This window comes from Ambystoma mexicanum, chromosome 1q, assembly GCF_040938575.1.
Source record: "Ambystoma mexicanum isolate Mex_15411 chromosome 1q, UKY_AmexF1_1, whole genome shotgun sequence".
Lineage (NCBI taxonomy): Eukaryota > Metazoa > Chordata > Amphibia > Caudata > Ambystomatidae > Ambystoma > Ambystoma mexicanum.
In genome coordinates, this window is record NC_090922.1 from 22,912,527 (window position 1) to 22,925,119 (window position 12,593).

At 46.0% G+C, this 12,593-nt stretch overlaps 1 protein-coding gene across 2 annotated transcripts in view; it reads right to left on the reverse strand.

The window, feature by feature from the left end:
• The window catches only part of LOC138523462 (sodium/potassium-transporting ATPase subunit alpha-2), a 504,124-nt gene that overhangs the window by 131,380 nt on the left and 360,151 nt on the right, over positions 1 to 12,593 (reverse strand). For both annotated transcript variants that reach the window (XM_069635440.1, XM_069635438.1), the window contains exon 18: positions 859 to 982. In XM_069635440.1, the coding sequence (XP_069491541.1) occupies positions 859 to 982 (124 nt within the window). The remainder of the gene's footprint in view (positions 1 to 858; positions 983 to 12,593) is intronic.

The window sequence follows — 12,593 nt, forward strand, 5'->3', positions numbered from 1 at the left end:
TAATTTCTAGGGTGAGACAGGAAGCCAGATATCTGTGTTGAAGGATGAGAGGGAGGGAGAGGGGAGGTGGAAGAGTGGCAGGCGTTTATTCTACATCCATATCCCCTTTCTCACCACGTGACAGGACAGAGGCTTGGAAAGGATCACAAGAAATGAACACAGCATCAAATTATAAACGGGTACCTAAATCCAAAGGGGTGTGTCCCTCTTAGCGTTCCTAGTGGCATCATAGATATTCACACAGAACCCATGAGTAAATACATCCTTGCTGATGATACGCAACTACTGTTATATGAATACAAAGAAAAAGCTGTACATGAATGAAATATGTTCGGGTGGTAACAAGGCATTCTCTCGTTGTGGCGCAATCCACAGACGTTTGGGGAATTATACTTCCGAGAACTTTGTAGCGGCCGTTCAAGCGATCCCATTAGCGGTTGTTTCATGGGTTGGAAAAGGGAATGAACAATGACCATGGGATGAGTTAAAATTAACGTTTGTCTTAAGGGCAATTTAAAGGGTGCCGACCCTCAGTGCAAAACCTTCTCCCAAAGGTTTTCATTATCAGGAAACCGTACGAGCAAAGTCTTTGACACACACAAGTGGAAGAGGTCAACTGGAAGAGAAAGAATATTGAACTTTTTTAGGCATTTATTTGAGTCCTAAATGCACCTTGGAATTATATAATACCAAATACTAAAGACCCTTCAGCCTTAGAAAAATAAGCAAATATGTTTAAAGAAAGAATGGTCAATGATAACACTATCTGGCCACGGGTAAAGCTGGCCATGCGTGTAAATCCCCCTGCAACCATACATCCAGATTAGCAGGAGGGCATAAAAGGTTACGGTTACGTACCAATCTGTCCGTAGGCCATACCGATGAGGCGCTCATTTACCAGTTTGTCGGATTTGGGGTTTCTGGGCTGCCTCTTCATGATGTCACTTTCTGCAGCTTCGTATGCCAGTGAGATGGCAGGGACCTGCAAGGAAAAGGCCATAGGTTTAGAGGACGAACTTCTTATTTTTGCAGTCCCCTTAGTTATGCAATGTATGGAGCAAAATCCAATGCTACACTAGTGCATGCAGGAGCCAGTCCAGGTCCTTTGGTAAGAGAGCCGTTGAATCTGAAACCATTGAATTGAATTGACAAACACAGACCATGCAAATCCAATCAGTGAAGGCCTTTACATTGTCATCCTTTGGAGTATTTTACCCTTAGACCCAAATCACAGATTCTAAAGTCATTTCTGCACTGTGAGGTATGTTTTTGCCTCCAACATCTGGAGTGGTCAGAATGTATCAAACTGGCTGATACTGGGCCATTGTTAGGGTCAGGAAATAAAGCAGGAGCAATAGGGCTTGACTTTAATAAAATGTAAGAAAAGTGCGACCACCTCTATGTTTTTTTCCTTGGAAATCGCAGAACTGTAGAAACATATCTTAGCTCGTTCAACTTGAGGGGAAAAGTTTGGAATTTAACATTTTATGTACTACCCTTCCACATCAATGCAATATAATATTGAGGAGATACTGCAAACTGCCATGTCTTAGCAACTGTTTCTTGCTTGTGAGAGATGAGGGTTTAGGCTTTACTGTGTATGCCTTTGTAATGAAAGCTCTTAGCTTAGTGTGTTGCTATGCTGGCTTTCACATCTCTTGCTTCTGACATGTATCCCTTTTGGCTTATGTAAGCATGTTTAGGCTCCCGCTTTCTTAGGTAAAGCAGCATTAGCAGAAAGAAGTCCTCTTAGTTTAAGCGTTCGCACCTTCCTCAGAGCGTGAATCTTTGAGGAGTATATTCAACTTCACAAAATGTATCACATTATGCTGTCCTCAATTATAACACTGTCTAACATGTAAGAACACAGCTGGTAATAAAGACCTATATGGTGGGGCTTTGTTCCCTGCTTGCAATATTGTTTCAGAATAATTCCTTGTCCTGTCTTGACCACCCTTTCCATTCACATGCATGTGTTGCTTGGGGTATAAGAGAATGGTGCACAGAGAGAGGGGGGTTCTCACTTGTACCAAAGTCTCATACTTCCACTGGTTTCTTTGTCCTGTTGTTCATGTTTTACTAATAAATTGTTGACAAATCCACCAAGTTAGTCAGTGGTCATTTTTCCACAACAGGTTTGGTGCCTTAGACATCTGACTCCTGTTGCCCTGCGGCCAAGTTCAAGAGTTGGCGGGCGCACTCCTTGGTGATCCCTTTGGGCCCGGGAAAGATGCTTTCAGTAGATGGGAGAGCTGGCCAAAGAGCCCAGAGTTTTGGGGTGGACAGAGCAGGTGCGGAAGTAAGAGCCAACCAGGGACATCATTTAGGGGGCGCCAGAGGTCACAACTGGCTCTTTACTTATGGAATGGCTAGCTTTCTTGTGCAGGCCCCTTAAAAAAAGAAGAAAAACAAGAACAGGAGTGCCACAAGTCTAATACTTTCAGCATTGACCCAAAATAATAAAGAATAGGAATACCAAATAATGTGTCTTTCTGGAATTCTATACAATAACTGCTAGAATCATTAAAGGTTTATTTCAGGAACACTTCAGTAGTTGAGTCACTGATTTAGTCTGTTCTTAAACGCCTCAACTCAGCCTTTCATCCTTCTGAGGTCGATAAATGAGTACCAACACAGGTTGGGTGATATTGGGTGTATATTTTTTCTATATAAAGCCCTTAAGCATAAGTGCTATATAATAACACATCATTACCATTTGGTCATGGACGTCCGCTTGCATTCACAGTTATTTGGAAATATGGGCTATACAGACTGATCTTAATGCTACATATGGCGATCCATTCTTGTATGAAATGTACATCACATTATAGTGATATCGTAACCATATTTTTCGTAGTGTACAATGCTAAGTGATGGCACTTCCTGTTTTGTCAACGTGTGTAAGGTCTTGTTCCATCGCTTCCCGCGATATCACTTCGGGGTGGGGTCAACTGACATCACTTCCTATGATGTCATCAGGGGGTCAAGGGTCGTGTGATGTCACTTCCGCTACCCCTGGCATTTTGGTGAAATGACGTGCCTGGAGCCAACTGAAAATCATGGGTTGGTGTACACGGGTAATTCTGTCAGTGTATTGTTATGTCTTGTAAAGCATTGTTTGAAATGGTTTGGGGCGAAATGTGTGTCTCTGAAAACTGAATTCTGAAATCTGTTGTGAATATCCAAGCATACAGAAGGGAAAGTGCCTATAAATTGTTTGTCTGAATAAGAAAAGGTAAAAGGGGTTGGCCACCGCAGATTAGAATAAAAAATGTAAACACAGCGCATCCATGTTCCCAACTAATTTAAGAGAACATGAGACCACTGCCCAAGTCATGTTAGTGTAGTATGGATTAGGAACTCTGGTGAATGTGTAAGGGAACAGATAAACACACAAGTACCAGCCTCTGCCCCCAGTACTCACCAGTACCAAGCAGGTGATAACAATAAGCAGAGACAGTCTTACTCCATTCCAGAAATACATGAGTGAAGAGAACGCATGTGCTAAAGCAGAATCCATGACTTACACTAGGTAGGTAGCACATGTAAACTGCTATAAAGAAATAGTTTGCTTAAAATACATTAGTGTAGAAATTAAAATAGATTAAAATAGAGCATAGTATTGACACCAGGAAAGGGAGCAGCCATGTTCCAGCATACAAAAGAGAGGGACTCACTACACAGCTAGGAGCAGATTAAAATGCATGCCAGGATAGATGCAGCATACATTTACAGGAAAATCAATGTATGGCAGAAAATGCATTAGATCCCAGCGAAATACAGCAGTAAAAAGCCAGCATGAAGAGTACATGTGATACAGCCATTGCCATCTTCAAAACATTGCAAATGGATAGCAAGACATGCATTACAAATTGAGCTATGCCTCAAATGGACCATGGAACAAATACATCTTAGCAGCCTGCAAGAGCTGCACAGCCGCTCACTAGAAAGGAATGTCAAGGTTGAAGGGAGGTTTTCACAGAAATGGCAAAAACAGAAAATGGACCGCAGACTGGCGAGTGTTGAACCATTATAATTAATTAGCTGCAGTGCAATGCAGACAGCCTTTTTATGTACAAGTACGTACAACAGCAAGTAAAATTAACATCCTGCTGACAATAAATGTAGGTATTTATTGTTGATTTGTACAGCACCAACTGCAAGACAAAGTTACTTTGGGGTTCTCCAAAGGGGCAGAGGGCAGGATCATGGAGTCATCTTCGACTCCTATCTCTCCTTCACACCTGACATCTTGGACCTTGCCAAGAAGGCCCACTTTCAGGTTCATCTCCTTAGAGGCATTCTTCCTTTCTTCAACTTTCCCCAGAAGCTCAATTTCTCCAGAGTTCTGGTTCTCTCCCGGCTGGACTACAGCAACAGCCTCTTCCTCAATCTGCCTCTTTGCTCCCTCCACCCCCTTCAACTAATCCAGAATAGGGCTGCTAGTCTTATCTTTGGCCTTAAACCCAGGGACCGCATCTCTCCTGCCCTAACATCTCTCTACTGGCTCCCGGTGGCCACGAGGATCAAATCCAAGCCCCTCTGCATAATCCACAAGTCTTTCTGGGGCATGAGGCCAGCTATCTCCAACTCTCTCTCACCAAATAGCTCCATGGTCAAGTCCTCCGCTCTTCTAGCTCAAACACGCTGCTGATCAAACGTTTCTCCAAGCAGAGAGTGGGGGGCAGATCCCTCTCCTCGGCTGTCACCTCTCTCTAGAACAGCCTCCCTGCCCCTCTCAGACTTGAGCAGGACCAGCTTAAGTTCTGCAAACACCTCGCAAACTTGTCTTTTCTCTAATTCCTTCCCTCTCACCCTCATCTGCTAATTACCTCACTGCCGCTGGGACTGGCGGCCTGGTCATCATGAGCCTCAAAGGTTAGCAGGCCCTCTGCCCAGTGGACACCAGCACCCTCAGCACTTCCCTCTGGTCCTCTCCCGGGCAGAGATGTACCCTCTTGGGAGACCCCGCCCCTGCACTTAGCCAGTGCTCTCTGCCCAGCACCTCATGGCACGTCCCCTCCTGGGCCCATTCTAGCACTTGCCCTACCTTTCCCTCCCCTATCCATCTGGGTCATCTTTAAACATATCCTCGTAAGTGATTTCAGTCAATCTGTACCCTTCCCCAATAGCTATCACTGTTCTCCATGGCCTGCCCGCATCATCAAATCCTTCGAGCATGTCCAGTTCCCCTCGCACTATGGCTGCCTGTAGTTCTAGGGGAAAAACTGCCCCCCTCTTCGTCCATAGGTATATGTGGCCTGAACAAAAATTCATCAGGTATTCTCATAATCTTGCCCACTAAACCGGGTAGCCATGTTAACAAAATGCATACCACATAGTGAAAAACTTCTGGCTCTAACAGTATTCCTCGCAGAGCTATTTGTCCTGTAAATGCCATAGTAAATGTGCCCACATTTAAATAATGTATTCCTGGCATGGAACACACTATACCTTTGTAGTGAAGGAAATCGTCATATCAAGCTTCGTCATTAAATCTCGGCCCAAAATATTAACTGATGTCTGCCTTGATACAACAATGGGACAGACATATCACACTCTCCTATAGAGACTGGTAATTTCTCAGTGAAATGATCTCTACTTGTAGGTCCAGAGAACCATTGAGCCTTCATGGCATTTCCCGATAACAAAAAATTTCCCTCTCGTATACATGAGCGAGTTGCCCCAGTGTCTACTAAAAGAGAAAAAGATTTGCCTCCTGTGGTAACATCAACCCTTGGTTCCTCTTGAGGATTTGGCATCACCAATAGTACTGAACACATCAAGTCAGTCTGTGAGCTATCCTATTGTGGGTACATACTTATTTCCATGCCTGTAAAAGGATTCCCTCCCATGATAGTAACACCCCCACTCTAGGAGTAAATAACTTTCCTGTGTTTGCACTCTGCTGTATCTGCATGGGTGCATGCTGTAACTGCCCTTGCAGCGGATTCAATGGTGCTTGCTGTGGTTGCAAAGCCTGCTGTGGTTGTGGTACTTGTGCTTGATACACTGATCTTGGGCAAACCCAACCCTACTTTGTGGGCTATATGCTGGAGAATAAGCTGTGCCCCCTCCTGAAAATTGCCCATTTTGCACATACCCTTGGCTCCCACATGTTCACGCAATGTGCCCTTTGTTTCCACATGTCCAACACAGGAGGGAGTCTTCTAATCTGTCCTCCCTGCATGCCTTGTGTATCATTCTGCACATTCTGAAAACCACCTTGGTTATCCTGGAAGCCTCCTTGATTATTCTGAAAGCCTCCCTTTCCTCTGAAACCTGTTCCTCTGCCTCTGGGCATGAACCCGTTCCCTTCTTGATCCGATTGCCGCTGATTATTTCGCTTGTGACATACCCGCTGCTTGCGGTGTTCCCAGCTCCTCTCCGCTTGTCAGTACCGCTCCTTCTATAGCGTACTTCGCCAAATTCTTCTGAACTAACCTGGCTTCCTCGAGCTTCCTAGCATCTTCCCTCTTCTTATTTCTGTTTTGCAACAATCGGCAATGTTGCGCAATGGTCAACTGTATTTATGCCCATTACTCTGCTTCCATTCCCACTAGTTTCTTGAGTTGTCTTTGTACCTGTTCTGGCAATCCCTGACACAAAATATGATAGAATACAGGTATTGATTTCCCCCAAGGCTCTCGAGTTCCCAAAGACCACTTTTCCTGAAGGTTTTGAAGGTAAGCAAGCAGATCTTCGTCCTCTTTCATCTCACGTGCCATAATTGCACCCATATCTCACGTATCAGGATATTGCACTCTAAGAGCTTTCAAGACTGCCGCTCTGCAATTATTAAATGGCGCTCCATCATGTGCTCTGTTCTGTGCTGTGACACTTGAGTATCCTGCTCTCGTCCAAATGATGTCAGCCCTTTCCTCAAGGATAGCTGCTAGAAGACTTTTAATGTCCCCTATGGCTAAAGTATTTCCTCCTGTTATTTTTTCTAGTTCATAAATCCATTTCCCCACTCCTGCCATTAAGCTGGGAAGTTTACATCTTAAATTGTCCTTATCCATCTGGGGCCAGGGGATATACTGCAGTCTGACCCCTCCTTCCTTTAATAAAGGGAATTGCGAAATCCCAAAATCACATATGGCTCCCATCGTCTGCCTATCCATAGCAGGGACAATGGTTCCTGATCACCTTCTTCCTAGTAGTGACCTCAGTCTGCTGAAATATGGTGGCGATTCCCCCCTCTCACGATGAGATCGCCTTTTAGGTTGCTCTGGGTACGCCATAAACTCTGGTGTCCTTTCTTTAAGTTGGTCTCAGTCTGACCATCTAACTTCTTTATCTGCCTGGAAGCAACCCTCATGACCGCATACACTGACACCCTTTTCCTCACAGAAGATTTCCCTGTCTTCATCTGACATATCTTGTCCCCAACTAGTATGGCTATCATCTTTCTCATCTCTGTTTAGAGTGAGTCTGTCCAAAGACAAGGCTCTATGCTCGAGACTAAACAGGCTTCCCTCCTTGCTTTCCCTCTGTTCCCCGATTCACTTTTTGTCCTCATCTCCTGATAAGCTTTATCGATTCTGTCTCTGATACTTCCTATCTCAAAATTCTCTTCTAGGTTTACCCTAGAGTGTCCTGGCATGGGAGAAACTCCCCTATGTATCCCCATAAGACCACTGGACTCAGTTCCATTAGCTCTTTCTCAATGTCGCTTGCCCTATGTCTTCTCTGTCATTCCATTTCCTCATCAAATGCCCTTCGTTTCTTTGCTTCCTCTCTTACCCATTCTTCTGCCTGTCTTTTTTCTTCCCTTCCTTCATTTGCCCGACACACCTCTTCATCTCTGTGTCTTTGCATTCTTCTATCTCTTAATTTCTGTTCTTCCTCTTCTTCTCTCTTCTTTTCTAACCTATCTCGTTCTTCGATTGCTCTTTGTCTATTGTCATGTCTTCTTTGCTCTTCTACTCTGTCTTCCTTTCTTCACTGTTCTTCCTGATACATTTGTTCTCAGCTTTGTCTACTCTTTCTTTTATACTCGTCTTCTTTCAATTATTTCTCTCATTCCCTGTCTTTTTTATTCTGCTCATCTTGATCTTCTCCTTGCCTTACTTCCTCGATGCTCTTCCCATCAAGTTTGAGCAATATCTGACCACCCACCCATTTATTCTGTATGAGCGCTATCTTGTCAGCTTTGTCTTTTTTTCCTTTCCATCTCTTAATTTCCTGTTCTATTTCTAGGGTCACACTTGGCCGTTCACTTTTCTGTTTGTCCTGTAAGACTTTAGAGATCACCTCCTTTTCTGAAGTTCTTTCTCGGCTCTCGTCACTGCTATACGCAGGCAGTTCATATAACTGATTACTATATCCTATTGCTGCTTTTAGTTCCCTTAATGGATACAATTCTTCATCCTTTGCATTATCGCCATTTACTTCAGGTGTGGTAAGGGGAGCAGAAGGCCCAGCACCCCCTCTTTACACTGGTTAAGCATCCAGTCTTCAGGAGGTGGGTCTTCCCGTTCCTCCTCGTACATCTTCCAAAGCTCTAAATTGGCTAACCTTTTCTCCAATTTCTTTCCCTTGCAGGCAGCATGCAAGTATGCTGTAATGTGTTGCAAAACTGCTTTTGATAATGATCCCCTTCTGGGCATGGCATGAACATTTTAACCGCTGTGCCCTTAACCCAGTCTGCACTATATTGCTTAAGCTTGCGTGCGTGTTTTAGCAGTTGCTTACATAGGTGCATAAGTGGAGTAACATCCCCCATTGCGACAAGTCTCAATCGACTGTCGATACTTACTGTTATTTTACACAAAAATATGTTTCAGAAAAACAATAGGGAGGCGTGGCCAGGAGCGCCAGCGATGCAGCTGCTTCCTTGATGGCCTCCGCCCGGAGCCCGCGGCTAACAGCTACAACTTGGTAGTTTTGGATCGGATCGCTATGACCGGTGGATCAACAGCGTCCGGAAGACCCAGGGCACCTGGTGCTGTCTAACATGGTCCAGTTTACCCCTTCATTGGCCCTGAATTTGCTTGGCTCCTCACCCGCGCCGAGACACGGCCGGCGCCTTCAAGATGGCGGACGGGACAGGCTTCTCGCTGTGACGAGAAGCAGGTGGGAGAACATCCCCGCCCAGCCCCAGACGCTGAAGCGAAGCCTCAGATCGGCCAGTAGCAGCGGCTCCGGCTGCACCGCAAAGGAAATCAACCCACTGGTCCTCTGGGGCGCACTGGAACGAGCTCATCGGGCGATGCATGGCCTTCTTCCCTCCCTTGTTCCCCTACCCCTCCCGACCCTCGGAGGAGGAGCGGGCCTCGAGCTGGTGGTGCCGGTCGAGCGGGAGCTCCCGAGCCCGGGCTGCACACTACCCTAGAGGTGAACGGAGAAGCTCCGGTGACCTGCAGCAGCCTGATTCCCCTGGGATCTTCGAGAGCGGTGGCTGGGGTCCCCCGGACTCATGGAGGGTGAGGGCACTGCAGTGGGGCCCTGGGGGTGCTAGCTATCCACAACCGCTTGAAGGGGTTGCAGCTATTTTTCTCCTCGGGCTGTGCACTTCTAGCCCCCCCCTTTCTTCAACTTCCGGGGGTGACCCGGCCCATTCACCCCTGAGTTAAGCACGGCCTGAGGCCCTTCATCAGCAACGGCACCCCCGGGGACCCCGTTCCCCTCTGGACCCCGACAAGAACCTCCTAGCTTCCTGCATCTACCTCGCTATCCCGAGACATGGAGCTGACGGCATAGCGGCCCCAGCGTAACTCAGACTTTGACACTGCAAGAGCTTGAGAACACAATCCTCACAGCGCCCCACCATCCACTGGCTTCCTGGGGCGCCCCTGCCCACTCAACCCAACTGCCCCTCGAGTGTCCCGGGTCTCCATCGTCGTGGCGGTGGGATTCACCCCTCCACTCTCCCCATATCACCAGTCCCGTGTGGCTCCACTGGGGGTTAGCCGACTCCTCTCCGTTGTGCTTGAAGCCCAGTGATCGGCACTCCGGGTTTGCCCTCGGAACCCCAGCTTACCGCCAACTGTCTGCTTAGGAGCTTCTACTAAACTGCAGGTGCAGATCTTGGTGGTAGTAAAAAATATTCTACTAAACTGGGAGACCCCAACAGCCCAGCTGACTCGGGCAACCCCGACACCACCCCCCCAGGAACTTATGACTCATAATCCACGCAGAATGATGAAGCTGCCTGAAGCTACCAAATCCTCGGACATCTCCACCATGCTGCTAGCACAAGACGAAGAAGTTGGACCCTTCCCCGAAACTAACCCCACAGAAGGCCCCTGGAGAACAGGGAACACTGGCCACTAGAGAAGACATACAGGCCTTCATGCAGGGCATCAAAGCAGAGTTTCGATCCTGCATGACAGAGTTGTCCACGCGGATGGATCAAACAGACCAACGACTCATAGAGGCGGAACAGAGACTGGGAGGGGTGGAGGCCCCTTACTGATCCTGTGGTTGCTGAAGCTGTGGGACATCTTCATTGCGGAAAAAATCATGGCGGCAAATAGATGCCACCTTCACCGCTTCACAAACATTTGGTCGCCGGTGATAGACTATGACCAGCGCTACCCAGCCCTAACACACAAACCACGCTTGGTGAGGAATGCCCAACGGGCTGAGGACAGGGACCTCGCTCAATCAGCGGAGGAGCAAGATCCAGAAAGCAGCCGGAGTGGGGAAGAAGGGATGGACATTTAGGAGATGATGAACATGACTTGAAATGTAGTAACTGTTGAAAGATTGTAATGTAATGTTTCCCTGTGTGCTGCTCAAAAAATAAACAAGTCAAAAAAAAAAGAAAAACAATAAATATGAGCACGCACCAATCGTTGCCACTTTTCACACTTTACTTCAATCTACCTGGTCAATCAATACTAATAAACTAAATAAAGTAACTTTTTTTCTCTCAACCTTTTAACACAACCTATCATTTGTCGCTCTTTGACATCTCATTCTTTACTCTATGCATAAAATACATAACATATACAAACAGACAGTCTGGCCAGCCTTAACATTTATCTCTCAGCGCTCCTCGCTGCTATTCTTGCCCCTACATTTTACTCCAATGGGAGTGTAAATTATTTCCTTCAGCAGACCTGTCTGCTTGTCGCCTATTTATCCATTTGGATTTTGAAATCATTTCTTCTAGACATTCCTTGAACGTAGGACTCTGGGCTTAACTGTGACGCTCCTCGTCATATACCTCTATGTGATGCTCTTCATCATGAACTAACTACCTCTATGTGATGCTCTTTGTCATTAACTAAATACCCCACCAACCCTCTGTTACTTTCTTCCCATTATCACTTTCCCCAATTAATATTCATTCATTTTTTGCCACCTTTCTCAATCTACTCACCATTCACTTTTCAACTCCTGATCCTCGGGATTGTCTCCTCCTCAACCAGTCACCCTTGCTTCCGGCCCGCTCAGCTCCTTGCAGAGACCAGGAGGGAGTTTCGTGAAAGTGGGACCCGTCCCACCTATCTCTAGTGTCTCGCAAGAACTTTTCGCCCGCCATCCACAGGAAGACTTGCGGTCTTCCAGCTAAATGGCGTAGGACGTACGATATTACGAGGCCCGTAAAAGCCTACTGGGTCGATGGGTCTTTAACCATCCTACTCTGCTACCACGTGAACCCCCGGAACTGGGGCCCTTTAAGATGAGGCAGCAATACTTAGAGATGGATGGGGATGCAGAATTTACTCATACATCAATAATCGGTATTACCCAAATTGTTCGTTTACAATTGTTCGAATGAACAATTGACCGAATTTAAAGGGTCACAATCGACCTTTTCACAATTGACCGTATATATATAAATATATATATATATCCGTTTGGTAATATATATTTATATATATATATAGGGGTTTTGGGGGGTTTGGCATTAGGTGGGGGGTTGTGGGGGGTTTCCCCCCACATATATGTCACAATTGACCTTCACAATTCGGTCAATTGTGAAAAGGTCAATTGTAATTCGAACAGTTGTAAAACGAACAATTCGTATACAACCCAATAATCAGACTGACTTCAGGAAGTTGGCAAAACCTTTGTTAACAATTATCTAAAACAGGGAGTTACAACGGACATCAATGGACGTTCACTCAATTTCTCGCACTCAAAGCATTACATGTAAAAACAACATTCTTATACTAAAAATGTGTCACTACTGACATCATCCTATGTGGCAAAAAAGAAAACCTCCTAGGGGATGTGATAGGCTTAAAGGGAACATCTAGATATACGTTCCATACTGGCAGGGGTTATGATTGGGTTTCTAAGATCAAGTGGACAAGTAAGCCCATCCCAAGTACAAGTCATCTTCCATGTCATATTAATACTCAACACCCTATTGGTTACACAAACTATAGGGCTCTTTGATAGGTGGCCCTCTATAATTGGTTGGAATTCTTGTACCCTTCTGGAATACTCCAATTGCTAGCAGCACGCAAGCTGGTCACCACAGGTGCTGAGAGGGTTGGCCAGGTCATGCCTCCCCACCCAATCAGCCCATTATCTATCATCACTCCTGCGCTCTGTCATTCAATTAGGTTTTGAACTTGGCCTTGCAGAGCCTCACTATGCCTCAGAATAAAAGGGAGTGTGGCATGGTCTTA